The 27,263-nt window shown below is 40.2% G+C and overlaps 1 protein-coding gene across 1 annotated transcript; it reads right to left on the bottom strand.

Annotated features, from left to right (window-relative positions):
* Kdm4d (lysine demethylase 4D) lies at positions 1–27,262 on the bottom strand. The gene is made up of 2 exons (XM_028859592.2): positions 26,798–27,262; positions 1–2,884 (listed from the first exon to the last, which is right to left on the bottom strand). The coding sequence occupies exon 2, from the start codon at positions 2,563–2,565 to the stop codon at positions 1,051–1,053; it is 1,515 nt and encodes a 504-aa protein (XP_028715425.1). The 5' UTR covers positions 2,566–2,884; positions 26,798–27,262; the 3' UTR covers positions 1–1,050.
* Position 27,263: the final 1 nt, after the last annotated feature.

Here is a 27,263-nt window from a genome sequence, read left to right as displayed (position 1 = left end):
AAGGTTGTTTGACCCCCAAAGTTAAGAAACACTGGCTTGGAGATTGTTCTTCTAAGAATAGAAGGAAGCTCATTTGTGTTCAGGCATAGAGGTAAGAAGAACTCATGGGGTGGTGATTCATGACAGCCACGTGATTTTGCCTCACAATGAAATGAGATGGCATTGGGCCAATGAGATGGCTAAGTGGGCAAAGATGATTGCCACCAAGTCTTTTATCTGAGTGGGATCCCTATGGCCACATGGGACATGGGGAGAACCAACTCCAGCAGGCATCTTCTGACCTCCTCCACACTTTCACCCTGGCTCATACACTCCCAGACATACAGCACACACTCACGCACCGGTGTAAGTAAGAAAACGTGGACAGGCTTAGGTGTGAATGGGAAGTGTGCTATGGGAGAAACAAATAGAAAATGTTCACTGCAGAATGACTTATTCTAGGTTAGACATGAAACAGAGAATGTGTCATTGTCCCAAAGATCCCACTGTCGGAAACTACAATATTAGAAATAAAGTCTAATTTCAACATTTTGGCTGCTTTGCCTTTATTTGGGAACACTGGGTAAGATACATTCTTAATATACCAAGTTTGAGAGGTCATCTGTGACTCTCAAATGACTTTTGACTGTGTGTGTGTGTGTGTGTGTGTGTGTGTGTGTGTGTGTGTGACTGCTTTTTTGTGACTACTAATCTAATGGTCAAAAGTTTGACATTTTGAAAGAAATGGAAGGGTGAGGGTATTTGAATTTTCATCTTTCTCTACAGTTGGCCTAGAGGATAGGAGGTCAGTTTTAAGCAACCTCAGCTGCACCTAGCTCTCTGAAACCCAAAATGACCGGCCAATCAAACCTCAGCTGGAAGCCCGGGAGTTACCAGTATCCAAAGGCTTGCCACGTTCTGCAAAGAGGAAAGTGCATGTGAGTTTAGCACTTAGAACTGACAAGGAGCTCTCCCAGGCGTGGCCAGTGTCCTGCAAACTCAGTCAAAACTCTGAGGCAATGACCTTAGCTTCCTGAGTGCAGGCAATGAGCTGTAAGGCAGGACATATGTTTAGGGGTCACAGGTCAATCCACCTTCAGAAACTGTCACAGGATGCTGTGGGCCAGGGTTCGAAGGTACAGGGTTGACTATCAAGTCCTCACTCACAGACTGGGATGGAAACTCTGGGTTCAGACTTGTGTCTGCTCCTTCTGCTGGCTGGCGCCTCTTGACTGGAGCCTCACTGGTGGACTCCTGAACTCCCTGTTCACAAGGACGACGACCAAGACTACGTCTTCCAGTTGACAAGTCATGACCGGAAGATAGACCCAGAGTAGGTGGTGTGGCTGGGGCCAGATCAGGCTTCTGGACCTCATCAACTTTGGCATCTGATGGTTGCCTGTAACTGCAAGGAATCTTACTGTCAGTCGCTAAAGGCAGAAGAGAGTGTGAGCCCTGGCGAAACCGGAGATGCCTCAGTCCTCGAGTTTTTCTTGGTGATTGGATCACCCGCCAGGTGGTAAGCTCCTGGCTGGTAGACCCCATAGTCTCTGTGTGGTCCACAACTGCCTGATCTTGGCCACGTTTCCACAGCTCATATCGCTCAGGCTGCAGGATCCGAACAAAGGCGTCCATGGAGAAGCTCACCCTGGCCTCCCCACAGCTACACTGAGAAGCCACCTTGCCATAGTCGATCCACCTCGGGGTCGCAAAATTGATGGCCTCTGCACAGTTGAAGCCATGGTTGAAGCCAGCGTGGTAGCCATAGGGAAAGGTGACCATGAACTCCCCAGCCTCCTGCGTCATGCGGCCAAAGGGGATGCCATTCTCCTTGAGTACAGTGGGTGAGATGAGTGCCACCTTGTGCCTCAGGAAGGCCTGGCAGCCCTGGGAACTGCCCGGGAACAGCTGCCTGGCCAGGTGCTCCAGGCGTCGGCCATGCTCGGGGGGCACCGCATACCACGTCTTGGGCTGCCCAAAGTGCAGGTAGTTGATGCTGTACAGGTCCATGTCCTCGGTGTGCCACGCGAAGGTGGCCTTCCACATGCCAAAGTACAGGTAGGGCGTGTTGACACCCTCAATCACAATGCCACATTCTTGTTCCAATAGGTCCTGAATTGTTCCCAGGTGTCCCACGTTCCAGTGTTGAGTTTTCCCATCAAACAAGGAGCCGCTGACATCTGCACCATAAATTGGTGACTCATAGAGACGATTCTTCCAGTATTTTCTCTCCAAATCTTCAAAATTCAGGTGTGGTGGGGTCCTGTATTTTTTACTGTTGGCCAGGTGACGGTATTGTCCCACCGTCATGGCTTTCTTCTTCTTATGGTATTGAGTGAACACACCTGCCTGGCCAGACACCACTTGCTGCAGGGGAGTGGCTATTAAGATGTTGCTGATATTGTCATAAGATTGCCTGGCTCTCCACTCCTTGGGTGGGATGACCTTGGCCAGTCCAGCTCGGTGTGCCCCTTGGGACTCCATGTAGGCAATGTATTTGTCAAAATCATTAAACTCTTCTTTGGTTGGACGAAATATCATTATGCTGCAGTTTGAATTCTGAGCACAGTTGGTCTTAGACTTCATAGCTTCAATTTAAATACTAAACTCCGATATCTACACAGGATTGAGGAAGCAGGTTTTTTTGTTTTTTGTTTTTTTTTTAATAAATGAATTGCTGTGGGTGTGGTGTAGCAGGATCTACCTGTCAGCTTCTGTGAATGCTACAGGAACAGCCTTCCTAGGTTTGCTGACTGAGAGTCAGCACTCTGGCATCAGCTCAGTCCAGGCACTGAAGGACCTCCGGCTCTGCCGTGTTCCTCTGTTGGGACCTGGGTCTTTCCTCTTGTTGTCTGTTAGATTGCACAGACGAGGCTATAGTAGAATCTTGTCTTCAGGGAAGTGACTAAAACAAAATATGAAAGAATAAAGTTTGAAATGGTAAGCAAAAGCTCAGGGAAATAGAAATGAAACATTCAATTGTATAGTGATTTCAGAAGTTGGTCCTTAGCATACTGTTAATACAAATGAAGGTGTGGCTGTAGACTGGAACATGGGCGATTCTTGTCCCTCACCCAAGGGAATGTAATACATAAATAACAGTTTAGAAATCTTTGTGACAGTGTTTTGAGAACGGAGCACATGCATGTGCTGTGATCCAATCATTCCCTGAAAACGCGTGTGTCTGGGCACTGAGAGCACACCCGAGAGCGCCGACACTCCTGTTTCTGATGAGCACATTCTGCAAAAGCCAACACCCGCCAACAGTGCAGTGAAGAGGTGCATTGCTCTAAGTTTGTGCAACAGAAGGCCACCAAGTGAGGAAGATGAATGCTTCATACAGGAACCAGTTTTATAAAGATGATATCAGGGTTTCCTAATTCAAGGGGATACATATTCCATGATTCCATCTATGTAAGATTAAATTGAGACAAAGAAATTTAGGTTCAAAGTCAGTGTCCGAAGTTCACAGACTATCTCTGTGAAAGAGAGATGCTTGTGGGTGGGAGCCTAAGGAGGGATCTGCAGTTGCTAATCTGCTCTGAACCCAGACGCTGCCTAATGGCCATCAGAATAGCTCATTGTGATCATTCATCTAGCATGGTGATCTGTATTACCTTAACATAAGTGGGGGAGATAAACACTAAAGTCAAAGAAGCATGAATAATTGGATTAGAAGGAAAAGAGTGATTAGAAATGAACCAAATATTTTAAAAATCTGGGTAATTAGAATTTGAAGAGGTTGTTAAGAAAAAAGTAAACATGGGTCATGAATTTCCTGAACTCACATTGTGTGATTTTATGGTCACAGAAATGTTTTGCACAGACCAATACAGGGTGACAGAGATATGAGTAAGGGCTGTCCAAATGTATGAGAAACAGAAATGGTAGTGTTCAATCAGGCCAGAGTGTCTCCGTGGCTCTGTATCAGAGAGAAGGTCCTGAGAGTGTTGGGGGTTGGACGGAAGAGGAGGCACAGAGTAATCATGGACCGTTTCATCTACTCTATATAAGAAATAGTAACGATGGACCGTTTCCTCTATTCTATATAAGAAATAGTAATGATGGACCGTTTCCTCTATTCTATATAAGAAATAGTAACGATGGACCGTTTCCTCTACTGTATATAAGAAATAGTAACGATGGACCGTTTCATCTATTCTATATAAGAAATAGTAACGATGGACCGTTTCCTCTACTGTATATAAGAAATAGTAACGATGGACCGTTTCATCTACTCTATATAAGAAATAGTAACGATGGACCGTTTCATCTATTCTATATAAGAAATAGTAACGATGGACCGTTTCCTCTACTGTATATAAGAAATAGTAACGATGGACCGTTTCATCTACTCTATATAAGAAATAGTAATGATGGACCGTTTCTCTATTCTATATAAGAAATAGTAACGATGGACCGTTTCCTCTACTGTATATAAGAAATAGTAACGATGGACCGTTTCATCTATTCTATATAAGAAATAGTAACGATGGACCGTTTCCTCTACTGTATATAAGAAATAGTAACGATGGACCGTTTCATCTACTCTATATAAGAAATAGTAAGATAATTATCTATATAAGAAATAGTAACGATGGACCGTTTCTCTACTTATATAAGAAATAGTAACGATGGACCGTTTCATCTACTCTATATAAGAAATAGTAACGATGGACCGTTTCCTCTACTGTATATAAGAAATAGTAACGATGGACCGTTTCATCTACTCTATATAAGAAATAGTAACGATGGACCGTTTCATCTATTCTATATAAGAAATAGTAACGATGGACGTTTCATCTATCTATATAAGAAATAGTAACGATGGACCATTTCATCTACTCTATATAAGAAATAGTAACGATGGACGTTTCATCTATTCTATATAAGAAATAGTAACGATGGACCATTTCATCTACTCTATATAAGAAATAGTAACGATGGATGGTTTCATCTACTGTATATAAGAAATAGTAACGATGGACCGTTTCATCTATTCTATATAAGAAATAGTAACGATGGACCGTTTCCTCTATTCTATATAAGAAATAGTAACGATGGACGGTTTCATCTACTGTATATAAGAAATAGTAACGATGGACCGTTTCATCTACTGTATATAAGAAATAGTAACGATGGACCGTTTCCTCTACTGTATATAAGAAATAGTAACGATGGACAGTTTCATCTAATCTATATAAGAAATAGTAATGATGGACCGTTTCCTCTATTCTATATAAGAAATAGTAACAATGGACCATTTCATCTACTCTATATAAGAAATAGTAACGATGGACCGTTTCATCTACTCTATATAAGAAATAGTAATGATGGACCGTTTCCTCTATTCTATATAAGAAATAGTAACGATGGACCGTTTCCTCTACTGTATATAAGAAATAGTAACGATGGACCGTTTCCTCTACTGTATATAAGAAATAGTAACGATGGACCGTTTCATCTATTCTATATAAGAAATAGTAACGATGGACCGTTTCCTCTACTGTATATAAGAAATAGTAACGATGGACCGTTTCATCTACTCTATATAAGAAATAGTAACGATGGACCGTTTCATCTATTCTATATAAGAAATAGTAACGATGGACCGTTTCCTCTACTGTATATAAGAAATAGTAACGATGGACCGTTCATCTACTCTATATAAGAAATAGTAAGATGGACCGTTTCTCTACTGTATATAAGAAATAGTAACAATGGACCGTTTCATCTACTCTATATAAGAAATAGTAACGATGGACCGTTTCCTCTACTGTATATAAGAAATAGTAACGATGGACCGTTTCATCTACTCTATATAAGAAATAGTAACGATGGACCGTTTCATCTACTCTATATAAGAAATAGTAACGATGGACGGTTTCATCTATTCTATATAAGAAATAGTAACGATGGACCATTTCATCTACTCTATATAAGAAATAGTAACGATGGACCGTTTCATCTACTCTATATAAGAAATAGTAACGATGGATGGTTTCATCTACTGTATATAAGAAATAGTAACGATGGACCGTTTCATCTATTCTATATAAGAAATAGTAACGATGGACCGTTTCCTCTATTCTATATAAGAAATAGTAACGATGGACGGTTTCATCTACTGTATATAAGAAATAGTAACGATGGACCGTTTCATCTACTGTATATAAGAAATAGTAACGATGGACCGTTTCCTCTACTGTATATAAGAAATAGTAACGATGGACAGTTTCATCTAATCTATATAAGAAATAGTAATGATGGACCGTTTCCTCTATTCTATATAAGAAATAGTAACAATGGACCATTTCATCTACTCTATATAAGAAATAGTAATGATGGACCGTTTCATCTATTCTATATAAGAAATAGTAACGACAGCCGGGCGGTGGTGGCGCACGCCTTTAATCCCAGCACTCAGGAGGCAGAGCCAGGCGGATCTCTGTGAGTTGGAGGCCAGCCTGGGCTACCAAGTGAGTTCCAGGAAAGGCGCAAGGCTACACAGAGAAACCCTGTCTCCAAAAACAAAAACAAAACAAAACAAAAAAAGAAAGAAATAGTAACGATGGACCATTTCATCTGCTCTATATAAGAAATAGTAACGATGGACGGTTTCATCTACTGTATATAAGAAATAGTAATGATGGACCGTTTCCTCTATTCTATATAAGAAAGAAAGGGAGAACATTGAGGGAGTCAGGAGAGGAGACACTATTTCATCCTAAGGTTCATTTCTCCATCAGGTCAAACATTTCTGTGAGGGTACTGGGAAAGGGGAGGTGCAAAGCATGGGATACTGAAAATGGTTTCTAAACTAGCCACATTTTAAACTGGATACTTGTTTTGTATCTGTCTTGAGATCTTCCCTAGTTTTTACTTTGTGCTGTTACAAACTATTTCTCTCCTTTTGCAATCTCTCCCCCCAAATCCTTCTTAGTTCTTCTGTTCTCCCCTTTCCTGACTAGATGAACTTGACCTTCATCTTCCTTCTTTCTCAACAAAATACTATCTCTTCTCATCTCCTCTAGCTCTCTTTAGGAGTTTATCACCTTGACCTTGGATGGCTGGGACTTTTTAAAAGTTTCATATCCTACCCCTCCACCTCGCAGCTATTCCGTGGAGTTGGCTCCATCAGCATTCCCACTTTATGAAGACTGTGATATGGGGAAGATATGAAAACCCATTAGCTTGTGTCCTCAGTATCAAGTTCCATCTGGTCCTATTGTATTCCACGCAGTGTACTTAGAGTTTCATCTCTGTGTCACACTATTTCCCACGGGTCTTAGAACTTTACTGTAGACACTTGGAACGCTTTTATTAGAGACAGAATTAAAGGAGGCCCGTCGGCCCACAGGGCCCTTTCTCCTTTTGGTTGCAGCCTCTCCCTCCGGCTCTCCTCCCAGGAGAGGGCACTCCTTTCCTGAGCCCTTCCTTTGCATGTCGCGTTCACTCCAAGACTTCAGTCTGTTAAGCAAACACTGTCCCCATTTTCCTTATTACCAGTTACCAGTCTCTTTCATGGGTAAAGCTGTTTCCTATTCACCTTCCTTTCAGTACTAAAATGTGTCAAAACTTGAAAGTTTACATTCAAGAGTCTTCTGTGACAAACTGGCCTCCCCCACCAGATGGCACTCTAGGGATTACACCTAATTCTTGTGGGTGGTTTGTGGAATACCTCCCCTTCCTCCTAGTCTGTGACCACCAGGGCACTAACTCTCTTCTCTGGATTTCCTTTTTCTCCTTGAATTTCCTTTTTCTCTTTGGACTACCCTGCCCCCCAAAACACCACCCACACTATGAGTGCAACCTTATCTCAAAGCTCAACTCTCATTCTTCGTAAAGTTCTTCCTATCATGCTGTAGGCATTGGTTGGTGCTGGTCTGTCTTTCCCTTTTGTATAACTCACTATCACAGTCCCTTTAATACTCATGCTTTCAACTTGGCTTCTCTGTGTTGGATCTTCCCCGGAGGCCCTGAAAGTCAACTGTAAAGGACAAGTGAACCATTTCCCCGTTGTGACTAACCGCGAATGTCTTCATTTACAGCAATGGTAACACAGCTGTCCTAGTCATCACTGACAGTTTCATCTAATCTCCCAGATGTCAGAGGCATCAGCAGAGTCGATTGTGAGATCCTGAGGCAGCTTCCCCCTCAGGAAGCCTCTTTGTGCTCTTAGCCTTCCCACAAGGAAGCTCAGGATGCACCCTACTTTCCTCTCCTGCCAACAGCACTGACCAAGTCAATTCAAACCAGTCTTGAAGGCTGAATACTACCAATAGTCCATGCTGCATGTGATAATCTCCCACTTTTCTCCAAGTTTAGTCTTAAAAATTATCTATGGGGCTAGAGAGCTTGTTTCGTGGGTAGAGTCCTTGCTGTGCAAACATAAGGACCAGAGTCTTGATCCCTAGTATTCACGTAAAAGTCAGACATGGTGCTATATGTCTGTGACCCGAGAGCTGAGAAGTAAGGGCAGAGACAGAGAGGTGGGTGGAAGCCTAGCCTAGCCTAAAGAATCAACTTCTGGTTCAGTGAGAGACTCTACCTCAAAAAACAAGATGGAGATAAAGGCACTTGAGATGTACTTCTGACCTTCATAGGCACATGGGAGCAAGTACACATGCATATGTGCACACCTAGGCATACAACACACACACACAGAGACAGACACACACAAACACACACACACACACACACACACACACACTACAATGATTTTTATAAATTACTTTGATATATACAATCATGTTTAAATATATAGGCAAATATTTTGTTAGTCTGAAAAAAGTGAGGTCATTTAAAAAGTGACTTAAATACCACACTGAGGATCTTTCCTCCTCTAGAAATAAATGACTCACCTCTTCTCTCACTGGACAGTTATTATTTGCTCACATGTCCACAGTTATTACCAACCACATGCAAATATTTACCTCAGCTTTAAGTATCTGAAACAGCACATCCAATAAAATATTGGTTGAATAAAATTCCTCAGAGTTCATACTTGTAAATGAGATGACTTTATTGTAGCATTATTTTAAGATCTTTAGCACATAGTGTCAGAGATTTTCTCAGAAATTCTCATTCCTCAATGTTGTAAACTTATTTTTAAATCCTTTTACTATTTGGTGACGTATAACTCAAGTTATAATTTACATTTCTTGGATCACCCTGGAGATAAAACATTTTTCACCAGTGCTGGCCTTTGAATCTCATCATATTACCTCATTCTCTTTTGTCTGTTTTTTGCTAACAGTGGTGTGTTTCCAACCTATTTATATAAACATTTTACATATAATTTAAACATGGTACAAACAAGTCCTTGGTTAGATGTATTAATAGGTCTGCCTATTTGGCATATTTCTTATATTTCTTTAATTCCGCTGAATTAAAATGTTTAATGTATTTTAATGTTTTATGTTGTATATACTTCCCCATGTAAACACATGGAAATATTATCTTAATTTTTCTGTTTATGTGATAATTATACTTTCTATTCTGGGGCTTGTTAACTTTTAGGACTGTTTTGTGGGTTCTGGTGGAGCTGTCTCTTGTTCTTTATGGATAAGCTATCTATGTTGTCTGTGGTGGTCTCATTTGGTCTGGCTCTGCCCTTTGCCCCAGAAAGCTTCTCTCCCAGTGTCCTTAAATTGATTAGCCTGACAAACCAGGCTATCTTTATCAAGTTTCCGAGTGTCTTCTTACATGGCTTCTCCTGCTCCTCTCCTCTGCATCACCTGTTAACTGGATACTGGAATGCCTGTGGATTGAACATATCTATTTCTCCCAGTTCTCTAGTTTTTTAAATCACTATACTGCATCTTCTGAGATTTTTTTCTTATTTTCTCATATTTTTCACTTCTTTTGTTGAACTTTTGATTTGCAGTAGGTCATTCCTGTTGCCTTGGGTTTTGTTGCTTGTGTGGATTACCCTTTTCATATTGATCTTGTTTTGCAGACAAATTTATCTCTTTAAAAAAAGCTAAAATATTCATGATTTTTAGTTTTGCCCCTTAATCTGCTTGTCTCCCGGTTTTGGTCTCTCACATGTACATTCAAATCATCCTCAAACAACCGGCTGTCCTTAGTTGGTTACAGAATAGGAAAGCTGCCTGGAAACTTGGGGGCACAGTGCTTGCCTGCATGGGGACCCACTTGCTTCCTCTAGGCTCATATTCAGCAATGAAGGGGCTCCCAACTTTTCTCCTGGAGGCAACAGTTCTTCTTTCTCCACCCGAAGGAAAACAGCAGCTCAAACTTCCACTAACTTGTAAAAATTCACCTAACTTTACTCACTCCTGATGATCCCTAGAAACCTCCAGTCCAGAAACTAGCTTTGCTCCTGCTGTAGAACATGAACCGTAATCTTCTGCTCTGTCTGAGTGACAATGTCCTAGATGTCCAAGAAAAAGTCTCTTTTCCAGAGGTGCCCACTGCCATGGCATCCTAAGGCCCTCGGGTCCTGTAGAGAAAACTGTTGCTTGGCTAATTTAGGACTCTTTTGTAGGATTTTATAAATCGGCATATATTTCTCCATCTAATGTTAACTTTAAACTTCCACATTTCACCACTATCTGCTCTCTTATCTCCTTTAGGTCCTTTCTAAGTTTGTCAAAATACAAATCCTGTTACTGTCACTTTGAGAGGGTTTGGGGAAATAAAAAAGATGGCATTTAAATTATTGTTTTCATGGCTCCCCCCACCCAAATGCACTGCTGTTCGTGTCCTTGTATGAATTATTGGTTCATGTCAAATACTTCTGGCCATCATCCTTGACTTTGTGGTCTCTTCCTCTCTCACTTCACTTCTTTCTGCCTTCACCAAAGTTTCAATTCCTGCATTCCAAGCCAAGCTAAGACTCTGCTGCATGAAGTCTTTACTAGTCCAAGGCCTGGTGAGGATTCTGTCTTCCATACTCCCTGGTTACTATTTAGCAGATGCCTAAGGAAAATTGCTGAAATGGGAGCTCCCAGGAGGCAGTCTGCTTGGCAGGCAGCTTTCACCTCCAGTAGACACAGAAGGTAATGAATGCATTGCTTCTAGAGCTGTGTTTGTTTTGTTACCCACGGCCAGGGTATGTCTCTGCCCCACACTCCTTGGTGATCCATTCCTCATAAGCTGCAAATGAAAGGGAAAGTGAAAAGGTGGCTTTTCCTGTATGTTTGTGCCTATAAATGCCAATATTTTCTGAGGACATTCAAGTCAAGAGTATATAGGAAGTATGGGTATAAAGAAATATACATAGCAGGAAGAATTGGTAATGGTCATATTGTGACATAAATCCTGAAGACTAGGATTTGGCTTTTAAATCCAGCAATGTAAGTGTCACATTGTGACTTCAATGTGGTCTATGACAAACTGGGCATGGTATTACTAACTTCATTCTAGTTACTTTCTGGAGCATGGGACCAGGGATGGTAATAGTGGTTTACAGCTACAAAGAGGCCTCCTTCCAAAGATACACCACTCAATGAATTATAAGTTTTAGATACACTCCCTGAGTGAGTCTGCAAGTCTTGTATATGACTCAACACTGTAACACAATCTCCCTTTGGCTTAAATTACAGTGAAATTTATAGCCTACAACTGAGAGAAGCCTCATCCATACATATCCTCTCCTTCATTCCTGTTCTCCCAAGCCAGCTGCTTGTGTAGTTTAGGTAGTTCTGCTTTTTGTGTGTTAAAAAAAGACTTTTCAATCTCAGGTATCATGAACACATACAATAAAGGCTGTGAAATTTATTCTGTGATGCCCCTTCCCAACACACATAGACTATCCCTACCCTCTCTTAGCTCTATCAAATGTTCTGGTTATAGTGCTGAATCTTTGCCACATAAAATTAACCACAGCTGATTTGTGTAGTGAATAATATTTATAAATTTTTATTTTTCCTCTTCTCTGTTTTATTCATACTCATTCTCTGATCATTTCTAGAAGTTTAAATCAAAATGCACAGAGAAAACTAGGTTACTGAAGCAAATTTCTCTTTCAGAAATACTCTTCCTGGAGCCCTCATGCTTGCAGCTGAGCCAGGAGTCCTAGGTAGCTGTACAGCCTATATCCTGACGGTTCCTTCCTCCATAATGCAGAGATCAGCACTCTGCTAGAACCCTCAGGCTCCTTCCTTATGTACTTACTTGCTTAGGCAGGGAATAGCCACTGGGAGCATCCCTGGAGCCTCATGGGAGGTTAAGGGTCTCCAGAAGGGGTTTGAAGACTGCATCTAGGAGGAATATCCAAAAGCACCAAAGATGCTGAGCAAGAGTCATTTCCACCTAGTATTTATGTCACCATTGCCTCTGCAAACTCGCCACATGCATCACAAAGATACACGGCGAAACAGGTGGCCTTCCTAGGTCACTGTCTATCACCTTTGCTGCAGTTAGAAGCTGTGTAAAGAATTCTGGCTTCAGCTCTAATGAGGCAAGGATCATGTCAAAAGTTTCCTGACTATGAAACAAGAACCTTAAAGTTATTGGATGACTATAAATAACACACCTGTTTGCTAGAGTTTGGACATCTAAAGATATCTTTGTTCTATGCTCTTGCTTTCCTTTCAGAATTCTACAGACATTCTCCTGGCTTCTTCTCAAAAAACAAAAACCCACCAGTTTGCTAATCCTTGTATAAATTCTGCTCCAATTCTGTACACACTTCTAGAATATTCCTCTGATTGTTTTCTACAATTTTGTTATGGTATGGTGAGTCTGCTCAGCTACTGTTCTAGGCATGCCTCACACAAACTCCTGCTGTGCACTGCTGTGAAACAGTCTTAGCATTTCTTTCATGTTTCCTTTCCCACTCCATGTCTCCTCTCCATCTCCGCAGCAGTCAACACTTGGGCACCAAACCTCATGAATGACTGAGCTCTTCACTTTATTACTGTCTCTCTTCAACATTTGGTTCTTCTGTTGTCAGCCAAGCCTCCTCCATTTCCCAGTTCCAGAAACTGCTTCAGCTAGTTGGAAGCCCACTGCAGATTCCTCGCTGCAGACTTTCTCTTCGGAGAGGTCAGTTTGTTTTAGGTTTGTTTCCTCTGCTCTCTGCACTGCGTTTTCTTTCCATAGTCACTCTCTGAGGATGTTCGGCTTCCTGTGTCAGGTTAAATGTGTGTAAGCAGGCACTAAAGTAACTGCTGTGTTTTCTGTCTGCTTTGAGGGCTTTGGCAGGAACCTAGTCATTTCCTTTGAAGATGGTGACACCTGGAAATATCTAAAGGTGAGTCTAATTAAAAGACTTGAAATTTATACTTTTTGGAGGGGACAGGACAGGGTCTCTCTATATAGCCCTAGCTGTCCTAGAACTCAGAGATCCATCCACCTCTGCCTCCCACGTACTGGGATTAAAGGTGTGTGCCACAATGCCCAGTTATACATTTTAAAATTAGTAACTGGGGTCCAGGAATGTTAGTGTCTCATGGGTTTTTTGTTTGTTTTTGTTTTCAAGACAGGGTTTCTCTATGTAACCCCGGCTGTCCTGGAACTTGCTCTGTAGGTGAGGCTGGCCTCAAACTCAAGAGATCCGCCTGCCTCTGCCTCCCAAGTGCTGGGATTAAAGGTGTGTGCCACCATGTGCATCGATACATTTTTAAACCAGTAACTAGGGCACAGAAATTTGTGGTGTCTGAGGGGTTGTTGGTTTTGTTTTGTTTTGTAGACAGGGTTTCTCTGTGTAACCCTGGCTGTTCTGTAATTTGCTCTGTAGACAAGGATGGCTTCGAACCCAGAGATCCACTTGCCTCTGCCTCCTGAGTGCTGGGCTTAGAGGTATGCTCCATCATGCCCAGATTATTTGTTTTGTTTTGTTTTTCGAGACAGGGTTTCTCTGTGTAGCTTTGTGCCTTTCCTGGATCTCGCTCTGTAGACCAGGCTGGCCTCGAACTCACAAAGATCCGCCTGCCTCTGCCTCCCAAGTGCTGGGATTAAAGGCGTGCGCCACCACTGCCCAGCTCAGATTTTTTTTTAATGGACACATACACACACACACACACACACACACACACACACACACACACACACACAATGTATAGTAGTTGATGCTGTAATCTCAGCATTCCAGAAGAGCAGGAGGACCATGAGATTGAGGGTAACCCAGGCTAAGGGGTGAGTTCCAGGATAGGCAGGGCTACACTGTGGAGCCCTCTCTGAAACAAACAGAAATTAGATAATCTATAACAAAAGCTTACAATCCAGCTTGTAAGAATCGGTAACTCCACCTTTCACATTTGCTTCAGGCAGGTTTGTAATCTTTAATGAGCCAGAATTTACACATTGAGATGTACACTTTAATGCTGGGCAGCTGAAGTGCTTTTTACATGTAGTGCTGTACAATCACCTCTGCACACTCATTGGAAGGCATTTCTATCACCCCCAAAAGCATCTGTTTCCATCTTCAGCCATTTCCCATGCCCATCCACACCAAGGCAACTCTTCTACTTTCTCAATTCGCCTACTCCTCATATTTAATGTAAGTGAAATCTAGAATATGTGGTCTTTTGTACCTGGCTGCTTCCATGCATCAAATTCTTTTTTTTTTTTTTTAAAGATTTATTTATTTATTATGTATACAGTATTCTGCCTGCATGTGTCCCTGCAGGCCAGAAGAGGGCACCAGATCTCATTACAAGTGGTTCTGAGCCACCATGTGGTTGCTGGGAATTGAACTCAGGACCTCTGGAAGAGCAGTCAGTGCTCTTAACCACTGAGCCATCTCTCCAGCCCCCATGCATCAAATTCTTGAGATTTGTGTTCTATTATTACATACCAGTATTTTGCTTCTTTTTATAGCCAATTAATGTTCTATGGTGTACAGATAGACCACATTTTACTTACCCATTCATCAGTTGACATAAACTGAGGTTGTTCTCACTCTGAGGCTATTAACAACAATACATTCATGGACAAGTCTGTCTTGATACCTAAACTTGTTGGACCAATTGACAGCTCTATATAACATTCTGAGAAATCGTTAGTTTTCCAGAAATAGCATTTTTTTTTTCTTCCACCAACATTTATGAGGGTGTCAGTTGCATAGACAGCTTCTCCAATAGTTACTGTCTTCTCTCCCAGAGAAATTCCAAGGGTGATCATCCTGGTTTTAACATGCACTTCCTTAGTGACTAACTATATTGAAGAGCTTATCATAGGCTTATTGACCATTCAGCATGCTTTTGGAGAAATGTCTGTTCAAACCTTTTGCTTTAATTTATTTCTGAATTGTAAGAGGTCTTTTTTTTTTTTTTTATCTTAAGTTTGTCTTTTGAAGTTCATGTTTGGATCTTTTTGTTTGGGTTGGTATTTTGAGACAGGGCCTGTCAACGTGGCTCAGTCTCCCAGCTGCTGGGGATACAGGAATGTGCTACAGCACACAGCACAAATCTTAAAACTTGACCAAGTCCAATCTGCCAATGTTCTAAGTTGTTACCTGCCATTAGTACTGTGTCTGAGGCACTAATTAGTGCCTAGTCCGAGGTCACGAAGCATTTGCTGTACTGTCTACTAAGGTTTTGTTTGACCTTTAAGTCTATGATCTCAATTAAGTTTTGCATAGGAATCCAAACTCACTCTTTTGTACTTGGATATTCAGTTGCTTCAGCAATGTTTTGTTTTTTGAAGATTTTTTTTTGGGGGGGGGGTTGGTTTTTCCAGACAGGGTTTCTCTGAAGATTCTTTTTCTCCTTGAACTGTCCTGACACTATTGTTGAAAATCTGTTGATTATAAGGGCTTTTGAGATCTGTGTTCCACTGAATCTGTGTACATCAGTGTCAGTGTGGTCTACCTGGTAGCCATTCTAAAAATACACCAACAGAACAGGTCATTTTTGTTTCTTCTTTCCTCCAGGTGCACTTGCTAGTCAGATTCTTGGATTGTTGACAATTTGATTGATCTATCTCATTATTGTTGACTTACTAATATTTCCGAAGTTTCAGTTCTATGAATTATGACAGTAGTTTTTAAAGTTGCTTGTCCAGTTAGACTACTCTTCTTGTTAACATGTAAACTTTCAATGTTTGGACAAATTCTGACGATTATTTTGTTGCAAATACCTTACTTCTAACCCATAAGCTCCATTTAAATTATAAGCCAGACATATTTTGAAAAAAATTAAATGCAGTTAAATTTATTACTTTTCCATTATGACTTACTCCCTTATGTCTTATTTAAGTAATCTACTCTTCTTGAGGCCACAAATGTATCTTTTTATTTACTTATTTTTCCCCAGTGGCAATCAGAAGAATACATCTGGAACTAAATTTGGACAGCAATAAATAGTAAATAGAACACAATCTAGAATTTGAAATTCTCCATAAATGGTCAGATGCTAACTCAATTAATTATAACTTTAAGGTTTTAAATATAGCATGACTGAGATTTATTTATAATTTTTCGGCAGTAGTTTTTGCTTCTCTTACAGCTTTCTAGTTTTCTGACATCTTTGTTCTTTGACCCCTATGTAGATACACATAAATAAAAAATGTGAAGCTAAGATCCACATATGAGAACATGTAGTGTTTGTCTTTCTAAGCCCAGGCTACTTCACTTAATATATTTTCCAGTTCAGCTGGGCGGCAGTGGTGCATGCCTTTAATTCCAGCACTCGGTGGGGGGGGAGGGGGGCGGGGGGGCGGATTTTTGCAAGTTTGAGGCCAGCCTGGTCTACAAAGCAAGATCCAGGACAGGACAGGAGAAAACTACACGGAGAAACCCTGTCTTGAAATATATATATATAAATCCAGTTGCAGTTCTTTCCATTTTCCTGCCAATTGATTAATCCCATTTTCTTTATGGTAGAAAATTCCATTGTGTTTATGTCCCACATTCTCATTAATTCATCTATTGATGAACATGTAGGCTGGTTTATTTTCCTAGCAATTCCTTTTTCTAGCAGCCATGAACATGATGAGTAATTACCTTTTTAGTAGGACACTTAGTCTTTTTGGTGCCTAGAGATGAAATAGCTATGTCATGTGGAAGATCTATTTTTACATTTTGAAAAACAAAGCCAAACCTTCATACTGATTTCCATAGTGAATAATATCAGTTTGTACTCCCATTAACATGAGTGAGGCTTTCTCTTTCTCCAAATCCTCTCCAGCATTTGTTGTCATTTTCCTGATAGCTATTGTGACAGGGCTAAGGTAGACTCTTGAGTGGCTTTATTTGCATCCCCAGATGGCTAAGCACTTCAGTTGTTGTGTGCTCTGGGTATTAATACTCTATCAGCTGGCAAAGAATGCTCCTCTTCTGTAGGTGGCTAACTAGTTTTGCTGTAAAGAGAAACCTTCCAATTTCTTCAAGTCTCATTTGCTGGTAATTGTCCCGACTTCCTGAGCTACTGGAGTCCTGTTCAGAAAGTCTTCACTTATTAGTGCCATTTTTTTTTTCTAGTCTCTTCAGATTTGGGGGTCTTACAATGTGGACTTGAATCCATTTACAGTTGACTTATATGGAAGATGGGAGATAAGGATCTAGTTTCATTCTTCTACATGTGGAAATCCTGCTGAAGATACTGTCTTTTTTCCAATGACCATTTTTAGCACTTTTGTCAAAAAACAGGGGGCTTAGCAGTGTGGGTTTATGTCAAAATTTTTTGTTGTTTGTTCCGTGATCCACTGATCTACAAGTCCGGTGGGGTTTTTTTGTTTGTTTGTTTGTTTGTTTGTTTGTTTGTTTGTTTGTTGGCACCTTCTCCCCTCCCACCCCCCACCCCCTACCCCCAGATAAAACACTTGTGTTTAGAGAGAACAAATCTGTATTTTGGGTCTTGGCATTTTCTTTTGCTTTGTTTTTAGAAGTCCTGTTTCTAAATTTTCCAACCACTCCTTCATTTGTACATATCTATGTGACTATCCTGTTTTAATTTCTATATTACTTAGCACTGATAGTTGGCATGCAAAATCACACCATCCATATCCATCCCCTTTGCAGAATTTGACTAGATTTATAGTTACACTTGAGCATTCTTTCTAGAATAAATTCAATTCACTCCTGTTCCTGGGGATTAGGATTACACTGAAATCACTAAAAAAATTGTAGCCAGATTTCATAGCTCTTTAATGGAGCACTCATGCCTATTATCTGGTATTTACACAAATCTTGATGTACTTCAATCATATCTTAAGCATGAAAGTAATATATCTGTTTCTTACATTCTACAAAGCCTTAGGATTTGTGTGTGTGTGTGTGTGTATGTGTGTGTGTAACAAACTTTTCTCATTATTTCTTGATTTTACATTCCTTCTTAAAGATGATTTTTTATTAGTTCTGTTTTGGCTTACCACTGAGTATAGAACATTTCATATATTATCATATTTCTATCACTCAGAGTTATTATTCTCCTTTGCTTTGGAACTTGACACAAACCAAATTCTTAGCAACTAGACACATCCTTTAGTGAAATGCTAAATGTTGCCTAACTTAGCAAAAATTTTATACTCGTTGCAGATTGTAGTAAGAGTTGATCTAAACTTTAATACTATTCTATTCCATCATTTATCACCTAGTCTAAGACTTTTAAATATAAAGGGACCCAGAGATGACAGCAGAATCTTACTGATACATCATATTAAAAAGCAACAGAAACACAGAATTGTATTTTCCCAAACTGCAAAATACATTTTTCAAGTACTATAAATACTTTAGAGAACTGACCAGAGTATGGCTGTAAGTTTTTACAAATGGCAAAAATTAAAAATATCCAGAATATGTTCTATAAATACAAAATAATGAAGTCAGAAATTAATGACAAAAATATTCCCAAATTTGTAAAACTGAAAATATTTTAAAATAAACCCTTAATAAGAATGAACTAAAAAGTTAAATGAGAAAATTCATTCTACATAAATGAGAATGAAAATACCACTTTTCAAATTGTGGTATGCTAGCAAATAATATTAAAGAAAAATTGAAAACCTTAAAGAAATAGGTAAGGCAGAAGGCTAGAAAATTATATGAATTAAGTAGACAACTGTCTGGAAATAAATTTTTCAAAAAATTTTAAAAGGAACTAAAAATGAGACCAGAAATGTATGGAATACAAAACCAACATGAAATAGAGTACAGAGAAACCCAAACTTTTGAGAATTTTTGTTTTCTTGAAAAATCTTCAGTGAAAATGATGAAGAACAAAAATAAAAGACAAAAATAACCAGCGCTGGGAAGACAGAGGTCATTACTGTAAAAGAAGTGGAAAGAGAATGAAAAAGAGTATGGAAAATTTAACACTAATATAGTTTTAAAATTAAGGGAATAGATTGCTAGAAAAATAGACACAAGAAAAGAAAAAAATTAACAAAATTCATAACCATCAAAGAAATTGAAGTATCAGCCAAACTGTTAGAAAGAACATTCCAAACTCAGGACAGCTGTACTAGGTAGTTTTACCAACCATTTTTTAAAAAATATAATTCCAATCTTGGGTAAATTTTTCCAGAGAACAGAAAGTATGCTTCCTAATTTGTATTATGACACAAATCCTAAGGACACTAGGAGAAAGGAAAATAGTTAATATCCCTTTTGAACACTGACACAAAAATCCTAAATAAAGTATGAGCTCCCTGACTAAGACTATATGCACTGTGGTCCAGATGGCTTAGTCCAGAAATAAATGATTAGGCAAAATCTGAAATAAATCTATTTAACACTTACATATTAAAAGGGAATCTCAAATGCAGAACCAGTATTTAATAAACCTCATCATTTGAAAGACGATGTTTACACTTATAGACTAGTGTGAGGTCAAGCTTTCACCAGGGGAGCTTCTTTTCAAAGCATGCAGCAGTAACTGTAGTCACGTGACTAGTCAAAGTGCTGAGAATAAATGGCTGTTGAATGCTTAGCCCTAAATGGGACACTTATATCATCCCTTTAAGGTCATAAAACATGTTGGAAGGGGCAAGAAGAATGTCAATGCCCAAGGAAGTGGCGCAGTATGCTGAAGACTACTCTTCAGACATGACATGGCCTTCGCACTCTTCAACTCGGAAGCTATGATTGCCTGTGCTCGAACTACACAAGACTGGATCTGCCAGCATCCTGCCAGAGAAGAGGGAGAGACTCACAAGGCCCCGTTCTTCTCTGAAGATCTGTACGTAATCAATGATTTCCAGAGGAAGGAAGACACTTTCCTCAGTGGTACAGCCACTGGTAAGATGCCCATGCTCCTGTTAGCAACCCAAAGAAACTCACTGGGTCACAATAAAATAAGGAAGTAGATGGTAAAGCAGAAAAGAGATTATTTGGGAAGAGGAAGTGGGATCAGTAGAAGGGAAAGAAGTATGAATATGATCAAAATATATTATATGCATATATGAAAATGTCATAATAAAACCCTCTATCAGGTATAATATATAAGACATTTTGAAATGTATTATTTTTTCAGCAATCTAAAATATTAAGAAAATACCATAAAATATATCATTGCAAACCTTCAGCAAAATTGTACTTAATAGTAGTAAGTTAAAAGTCTTATCTTGAAGACCAAGAAAAAAACGAGGCCACCTGGGATCAGAATCTTTATTCAACATTGTCCTGGAAGTTCTAACCAATACCAGGCCAGGAAAAAGGGAAAGCAGAATGGAAAGAGACTGAAAAAGAAGAAACACATTGTCATTATTGGTAGATGGTACGTATATAAAAATATTCAGAGTAAACCACTTGAATTAACAGGAAAGCTTGGCAAGTTCTCTGAATTTAAAATAGATATATGCAAAAATCAATTATACTTACGTACACCAGTTAGAAATGATCCAAATTTAAGAATGATATCATTGACAATAACATTAAATAATAATGACACCTTGAGCCAACAAGAGCTCACGAGATTTCTATGAGGCAGCGGTGTAAATATACAGAGAAGCGGTATACTGATATGCTTTAGAAAACAAAGATGATCTAAACAAATGGGAAGAAAATTCATGCCTAAATCTAAAGACTTCGTATCATAAAAACATCACTTCTTAAATTTGCAAATGCAATGTTATTCCAGTGAAAAACTCCAAGTGTACTTCGAACTTGACAGTTGGCTCCTGAATATACAAAGGGCAAAGAGATCTTGGAAGAGAGGAAGAGTAACAAGAATTGCTCAACTAGATGTCAAGACACCACTATAACAGTAGACAAACGAATGCCTGGTTGTCTGAGAAAGGCCTAGGAAGTCTTTGGAAGATATTTACAGAGAGTATCAGCATGATTTCAAAGAACATTCTCAACTAAAATATAGCATGCATTTGACAAAAAAAAAAAAAAAAAAAAAAAAAGGACCGATAAGTTGAACTACCCCCAAATGGAAGATTTCCATCTATCAAAATCAGTATCAAATATTTCCAAATGAGAAGCAAAGAAGTGGGAAGTTATATGTGCATCATAAGTAGCAGGAATTACTACTAAAGTATTAAAAACTCAGAAATCTGTAAGGAAAAGACAATTCAATAGGAAAGCCACTCACAAAAGAAACCAAAGTAGACAATAAACATGAATTATTAGACATTAAGGAAACAGTCAAGATGTCAATGACAGGTCACTGCCAGGTCAGATGAAACTGAGTATCAGGCATGGTGAGATTCCACAAGGAGAGTTCTCCCCCTGCTGAAGTGGTTCCTATGAAATGCATGTGCGTACTCCTCTGCACAATGACAAGAATAGCTGCAGTAGCTTTATTTGTAAATATCACTGTAACAGAAACATAACAGTTAGATTTATAGAGTAAGTTTTTACAGTCAAATTCCACACAGCTACACACAACACACATTAAGTGGGAGGGCAAGAGAAAAACACAAAAGTTAAGATTTGTTCATATAAACATTAAAGTATACATAAAGTACAAAGTTGACAAGACTGAGTTTCACTTAGAAATTCATTCATGGGCATTTAGTAAAATATATTTGGGAACTGGGGAGCTAATTCGGCAAGACTAATTGCTGCACAAGTGTGAAGACCTGAACACTAATCCTCAGCTCACACATAAGTATGTGGATACAGGGATGCATTGTTTTTCTTATCAAAAAGTTCACTTTTTTTGAGCTATCGGGTTCATAGATGATGGGTTTTAGTAGATGTAGGGGAATGATTCAACTGGTAGAAATGGAGAGATATTTGATTACAATTATAATTGGATTGGGGTATGCTGGCCTACATAGAATTTTGTTAATATATAGAGAGGAGCCTGACCATCACATGAGTTTTCACTAAGAGATTATCTTCTGAAAGGAATTCCTTTCTCTGGGTCTTGTAGGTTTTCTTTTGCAATCAAGACTTGAGTGAGCAGACGAGAAGTGACCTTCTAAGGATCAGTGCAGTAGTGGATGCTCAGCGGCTTACCTCACATATACCACAGAAGAAGACACATCTAAAACAAAGAAACAGCTTTTACACCAGACAAGATTTCTTCCTGTTCAGGTTCATTCATTCATCTGTTCACTCATTTCATCTGGAAAAGCTTTACTAGGCAAATAGTAGTATTAATCATTGTTTTAAATCGTTGGCCTACAGCACTGAGCAAGCCCTGAAGGTACTTATATTCTGCATGTTCTGCATGGAGGTAGAGAAACAGTAATCTTAAAAACACAGGACCACACACATGGTATGTAAAAAGAAAAGAAAAGCATAATATGGGAGACAGGAGTACAGGACATTGGAGGACACAAGGGAAGAAAAGTTGCAACCTTAACCAGGATGTCACAACTAGCTGGTTTTCTGCAGTTTTTATTTGGTTGTTTGCATTTTTTTTTAAACACTATGTGTATTAGTCACAGGAATAGAGCTAAGTATATGTTAAAGACTTTGCAAAACTTACCTTCTAATCTGACATTTAGCTGTTGACTTTGTTCCCGTCTCCTACTAATAACTTATTTCTGTAGTAAGTTCTCCTGGAACTTACTATGTGGACCAGATTGACCTCAAATTCAGAGATCCTTCTGCCTCTGCTTCCCCAGTGCTGGGATTAAAAGTGTGTCTATCCAGGCCTAGCTCATGATAAACATTTTTAAGACAGGGCTCTAGATTCAGCCTCAGAAGTACTGGGATCACAGGTATGGGCCACCACACCCAGTTTAAATTGAAAATCAAAGTGATTTTTAAATTGGCTATTCTAAAGCCATGGGATGCCTTGCCTTCATCAAACTATCCTTCTAAATGGCAGGAAACAGACTTTCTGAAATTTTCTTCTGAGGTTTTTAAGACTTCTTTGATCCCTTTTGGACACGATTTTTCTATAACCTTTGAAGCTGGAATGCATACATTGTCTCCCCCATGCAAACAGTCAATTTTACAATCGCAAGTATTACATATAATATCTTACCACATTAAAACACTACCTTTGCTCTATTAAAAATGAAGGCGCATATAAAGCTGGTGTGATCTGCAAGAGATGAGACAGGCCATGTGTCACTAAGAAGGTTATGGGAAGAGGACTGAGTACCAGGAATCAGACAGGATCACCTCATCTCTAGTGACACATGGGTAACCTGCCTGATAAGCCAGGCCAGGAATCCTTGTAGAAGAGAATTCTATTTCTAAATTCAAAGATCTTCAATTACAGGACGAGGGAGATGGTTCTATTGGTAAAGGGCTTGTTGTACAAGCATGAGGACCCGGGTTTTGCCCCCAACAAGGTGTGGCAGAGGACACCTGTCAACCCAGGAATGGAAAGGCAAAGACAGGAGGATCTTCAGGGCTTCTGGCTAGCCATGCTAGCCCAATCCAACAGCTTAAGGCTTAGTGAGAAATAGTTTCAAAAACAAAGGTGAAAAGCAATAGAGGAAGACACCAACATGGGCTTCTTGCCTTCACAGGCACATGAACATACATGAACTGCCCACCCCACCCCCCCACCCCCACACACTCTCTTAAAGAACGAGGATGGGGAGGGAGAAACATTGCCAAGGGACAAGATGAGCAAGCCAGGGGCTGCAAGATGATTGCAGGCAGAATTGGGGGTGGGGTGGGCACAATTACTATTCTATGGTAATCAGTTTGAAATAAAAGCACAGAGGAGGCTGAGGCAGAGAATTGCCATGAGGCTAGCCTAAGCTACATAGTAAACTGGAGGCTAGTCTGGGTTACATAGTAAGACCCTGCTTGTAAACTAAAGCAAACCAAAAAAGGTTAGTAAGTTACATGATTTTTTGTACCAGGAGAATTAGCTGGTAAGTCAACTTTAAGTTTTAGAGCCAGGTGGTGGTGACATACACCAGTACATGGGAGGCAGAGGCAGGTGGATCTCTGTGAGTTCAAAGCCAGCCTGGGCTATGAGTAAGTTTCAGGAAAGGCACCAAAGCTACACAGAGAAACCCTGTCTTGAAAAACAATAACAAACAAACAAAAAAGTTTTTAGGAAAGGAGATGGCTAATTCTGTCAACTTGACTGGACCTGGAATCCAATAAGAGATAAGTTGACAGGGCTACCTGTAAGGGATTTTCTCGATCAGATTATTTTAAGTAGGATAGCCCATCCTAAATAAGAGTAGCACCTTCTAATGATAGAGAAGACAAAAGAAGGCCCTAGGGAAAAGTCTTGGGTTTAGCCTGCTTGCCTTCCAGTTTGCTGTCCAGTTCCTCTCTGTCCTCAGCTTGTCCAGTTCATCTCCTCATCCTCAGCTTGCTGTCCGGTTCATCTCCTCATCCTCAGCTTGTCCAGTTCCTCTCCCCGTCCTCAGCTTGCTGTCCAGTTCCGCTCCCTGTCCTCAGCCTGTCCAGTTCATCTCCCCTGCTGCTACCATTGTTAGTTGACTCAGAATCCATCTTTTTTAGTCTTCCAATGTGGACTGTAGACCAGTGGCTCTCAAGGAATCCTTCAGGCATTCAGAATCACAATGGGGCTGTTTGGGACTGCTGAGACATGTAGCCTTGTGGACTGGGTTTCTACTCAGTATGGACACTCATACTGCATCCTGAAAGCCAATCTAGCGAATTCTTCTTTAATATATATCCACTCTATCAGCTATGGTCTTCTGGAGAACCCTAGATAATACAGACATTTTTTCAACTTCCTTTCTTTTTCCTAAGTGTTTCCACTGTTAAAGTCAAAAGCTTTATGGTATCATTTTCTTAGTATCAGGTCCAGTAAGTTAAAAACTTTTTTTTTACCTATCTTACTAATACTTCCAGACTATTTTAATCAAATGCTTTTAATTTTGTGAACTAATTTTTCCTTTGTTTAGTTAATAAGTCAACATTTCAATGGACTTTTTGAGGGGTTGATAAAGGCATCTGGGATATTAAAAACTAGGCATGTTCCTGTCACCATCTTGCCATTGAAATTTCATTCCTCTATTTTATAACATGTCATTCATTCATTCAACCAGCACTTACTCAGCACCTATTATGTACCATGTACTGTTCTATATGCAGAGGACATCAGTAAATAAAGAGGGTTCCTGCTTTTCTGGAATTTAGGTTCTAATACCATTAGACAGACAATAATATTAGTAATAGCCAATATTGATTTAGTGAGTCTGCTTGCTGAAATAGTTACAAGCACTTTACAAATAGTTATGCAATTACTACAGTAACAGAAAGAATTACCCTTACCTTTGCACAAGAGATGGAGAGCATGAAAGGGAAAATAATTTACACAGCTAGGGAGGACAGAACTGGAGTCAAAGCTAAGAGTCACGCAGATGCTTAGTCTCAATATTTTGGCTCAGATCAAAAAGAAAAGGGTGCATAGCGTAATGAAAACAAACAGTAAACCCAGCTGATATTCAGTATTATGAACGTATAGAACTGGGTGCTGTAAATTTATGCATGGGAGGAATGGGGGCACAGTATGCATGCCAGGGGAAACCCCACTGAGGAAGCAGCAGTGAGCTAAGACCTGAAAAATGGCATTACAGCTGTCTTTGGGCAGAGGCAAAGGACATAGTACAAGACTGTAAAAAAACAGAAGAATGCATGCCTGCACTCGGAAGGCTGACGCAGGAGAACTGTGAGTCAGGATATATAAAGCTTAAGTTCAAAGTCAGCCTGGACTACACAGCAAGACCTTGTCTCAAAACTCAAAAGAAACTATGGAACCCTGCCTTGCTCTGAGAAACAGAAATGTCCAGTTGAGTGTATCTAGAGTGTGGTGTACCCATGACTGGCTGAAGCCAGGAAGACAGACTGTAAAGAGGCCTCAGAATCAAGTTAAGACACGTGGCTATTTTATCCTAAGTGCCCAAAACACGATCATTTTGTGCAAAACAGTAGGAAAGACCATTTGGAGGTAATTACAAATCCAAGAGAAAAACCACAGAGGCCTGAGTGAGGGTGGTGGTCAGGAAATGAACTCAGGATAATTTTTACAATACTGGACAAGAATAGCAAGTGGATAGGATGTCAAGAGTGAAGGAAGTGGATCTTGGGCTTTGGGTTTGAGCCACTAATATGATGGCAGTGTTCTTAGGTTGTGGGAGGCTGAGGGAGGTATATAGCTTCCCTAAGAAAAAAGAAGCATTTCACCTTCTACTTCACAGGGAGGGGGTTTCTTCTCTAATTCTCTTACTTCATTTAAAAGTTCCAAAGGAAGGACTGAAGGGCACTGAAATGTTCAAATGTTTTAGGAGACCCTTCCACTTGGGACAAACTGGAGAACCTAATCTACCGTCCTTCAAGCTCTCAATGATGGGACACCAAGACAATGTTGGGGAAGCCATCTTAATTCCATCTCATGCTCCTCCTGGCAGTCTCTAAATGCTCACTGCCGTCAACACTCCTGGCATCTCCCCTCACACTACAGCACTTATTGCATTCAGCTATATATCTCTATATAAATCTTAACAAGCAATGCGACTATAACCCCTGCCTCCAGGGCTGGTGGTTTCGCAGGAATGGTACCTTTGGAAAGCTCGTGGCTGCCCCCGCACTTATTTGCGCCTTCTTCATATCCACTTAAGTGACAATTCTAGTCCCTAGGCTGCGGGTGTATGAGGAGCAGGAGCCGTTGGGTCAGTTGGCACGCTCTCCTGAGATCTCACGCCTGCGAGGCGCGGACCGACTCCCCGGCGCCTTCCGTCCTCGCAGCGCCGCAGCGAAGGAGTCTGGGAGGGGGTCGGGGAAGGAAAAGACGCAAGAGAGATTAAGTAATTGGTTCTCAAAGACACAGGATGATATTTAGGGTCGACTCCAAAGCACCGATTTCAAACGCCCGCCCCCTGAGCCGCATTGGCTCCGCCCCTCGACGGCGTCACACCAACTTCCTGTTGGGTCTCTGCGGATTGGTCGCTGCATCAGCCTCTGAGAAACAGTTAAAAACCCGGATTTGCTTCCGGGTGTGGAGTTCGAGCTTCCGACGCAGCGGTTG

This window comes from Peromyscus leucopus, chromosome 7, assembly GCF_004664715.2.
Source record: "Peromyscus leucopus breed LL Stock chromosome 7, UCI_PerLeu_2.1, whole genome shotgun sequence".
Taxonomy (NCBI): Eukaryota; Metazoa; Chordata; class Mammalia; order Rodentia; family Cricetidae; genus Peromyscus; species Peromyscus leucopus.
This window is presented reverse-complemented; position numbering and strand designations above follow the sequence as displayed.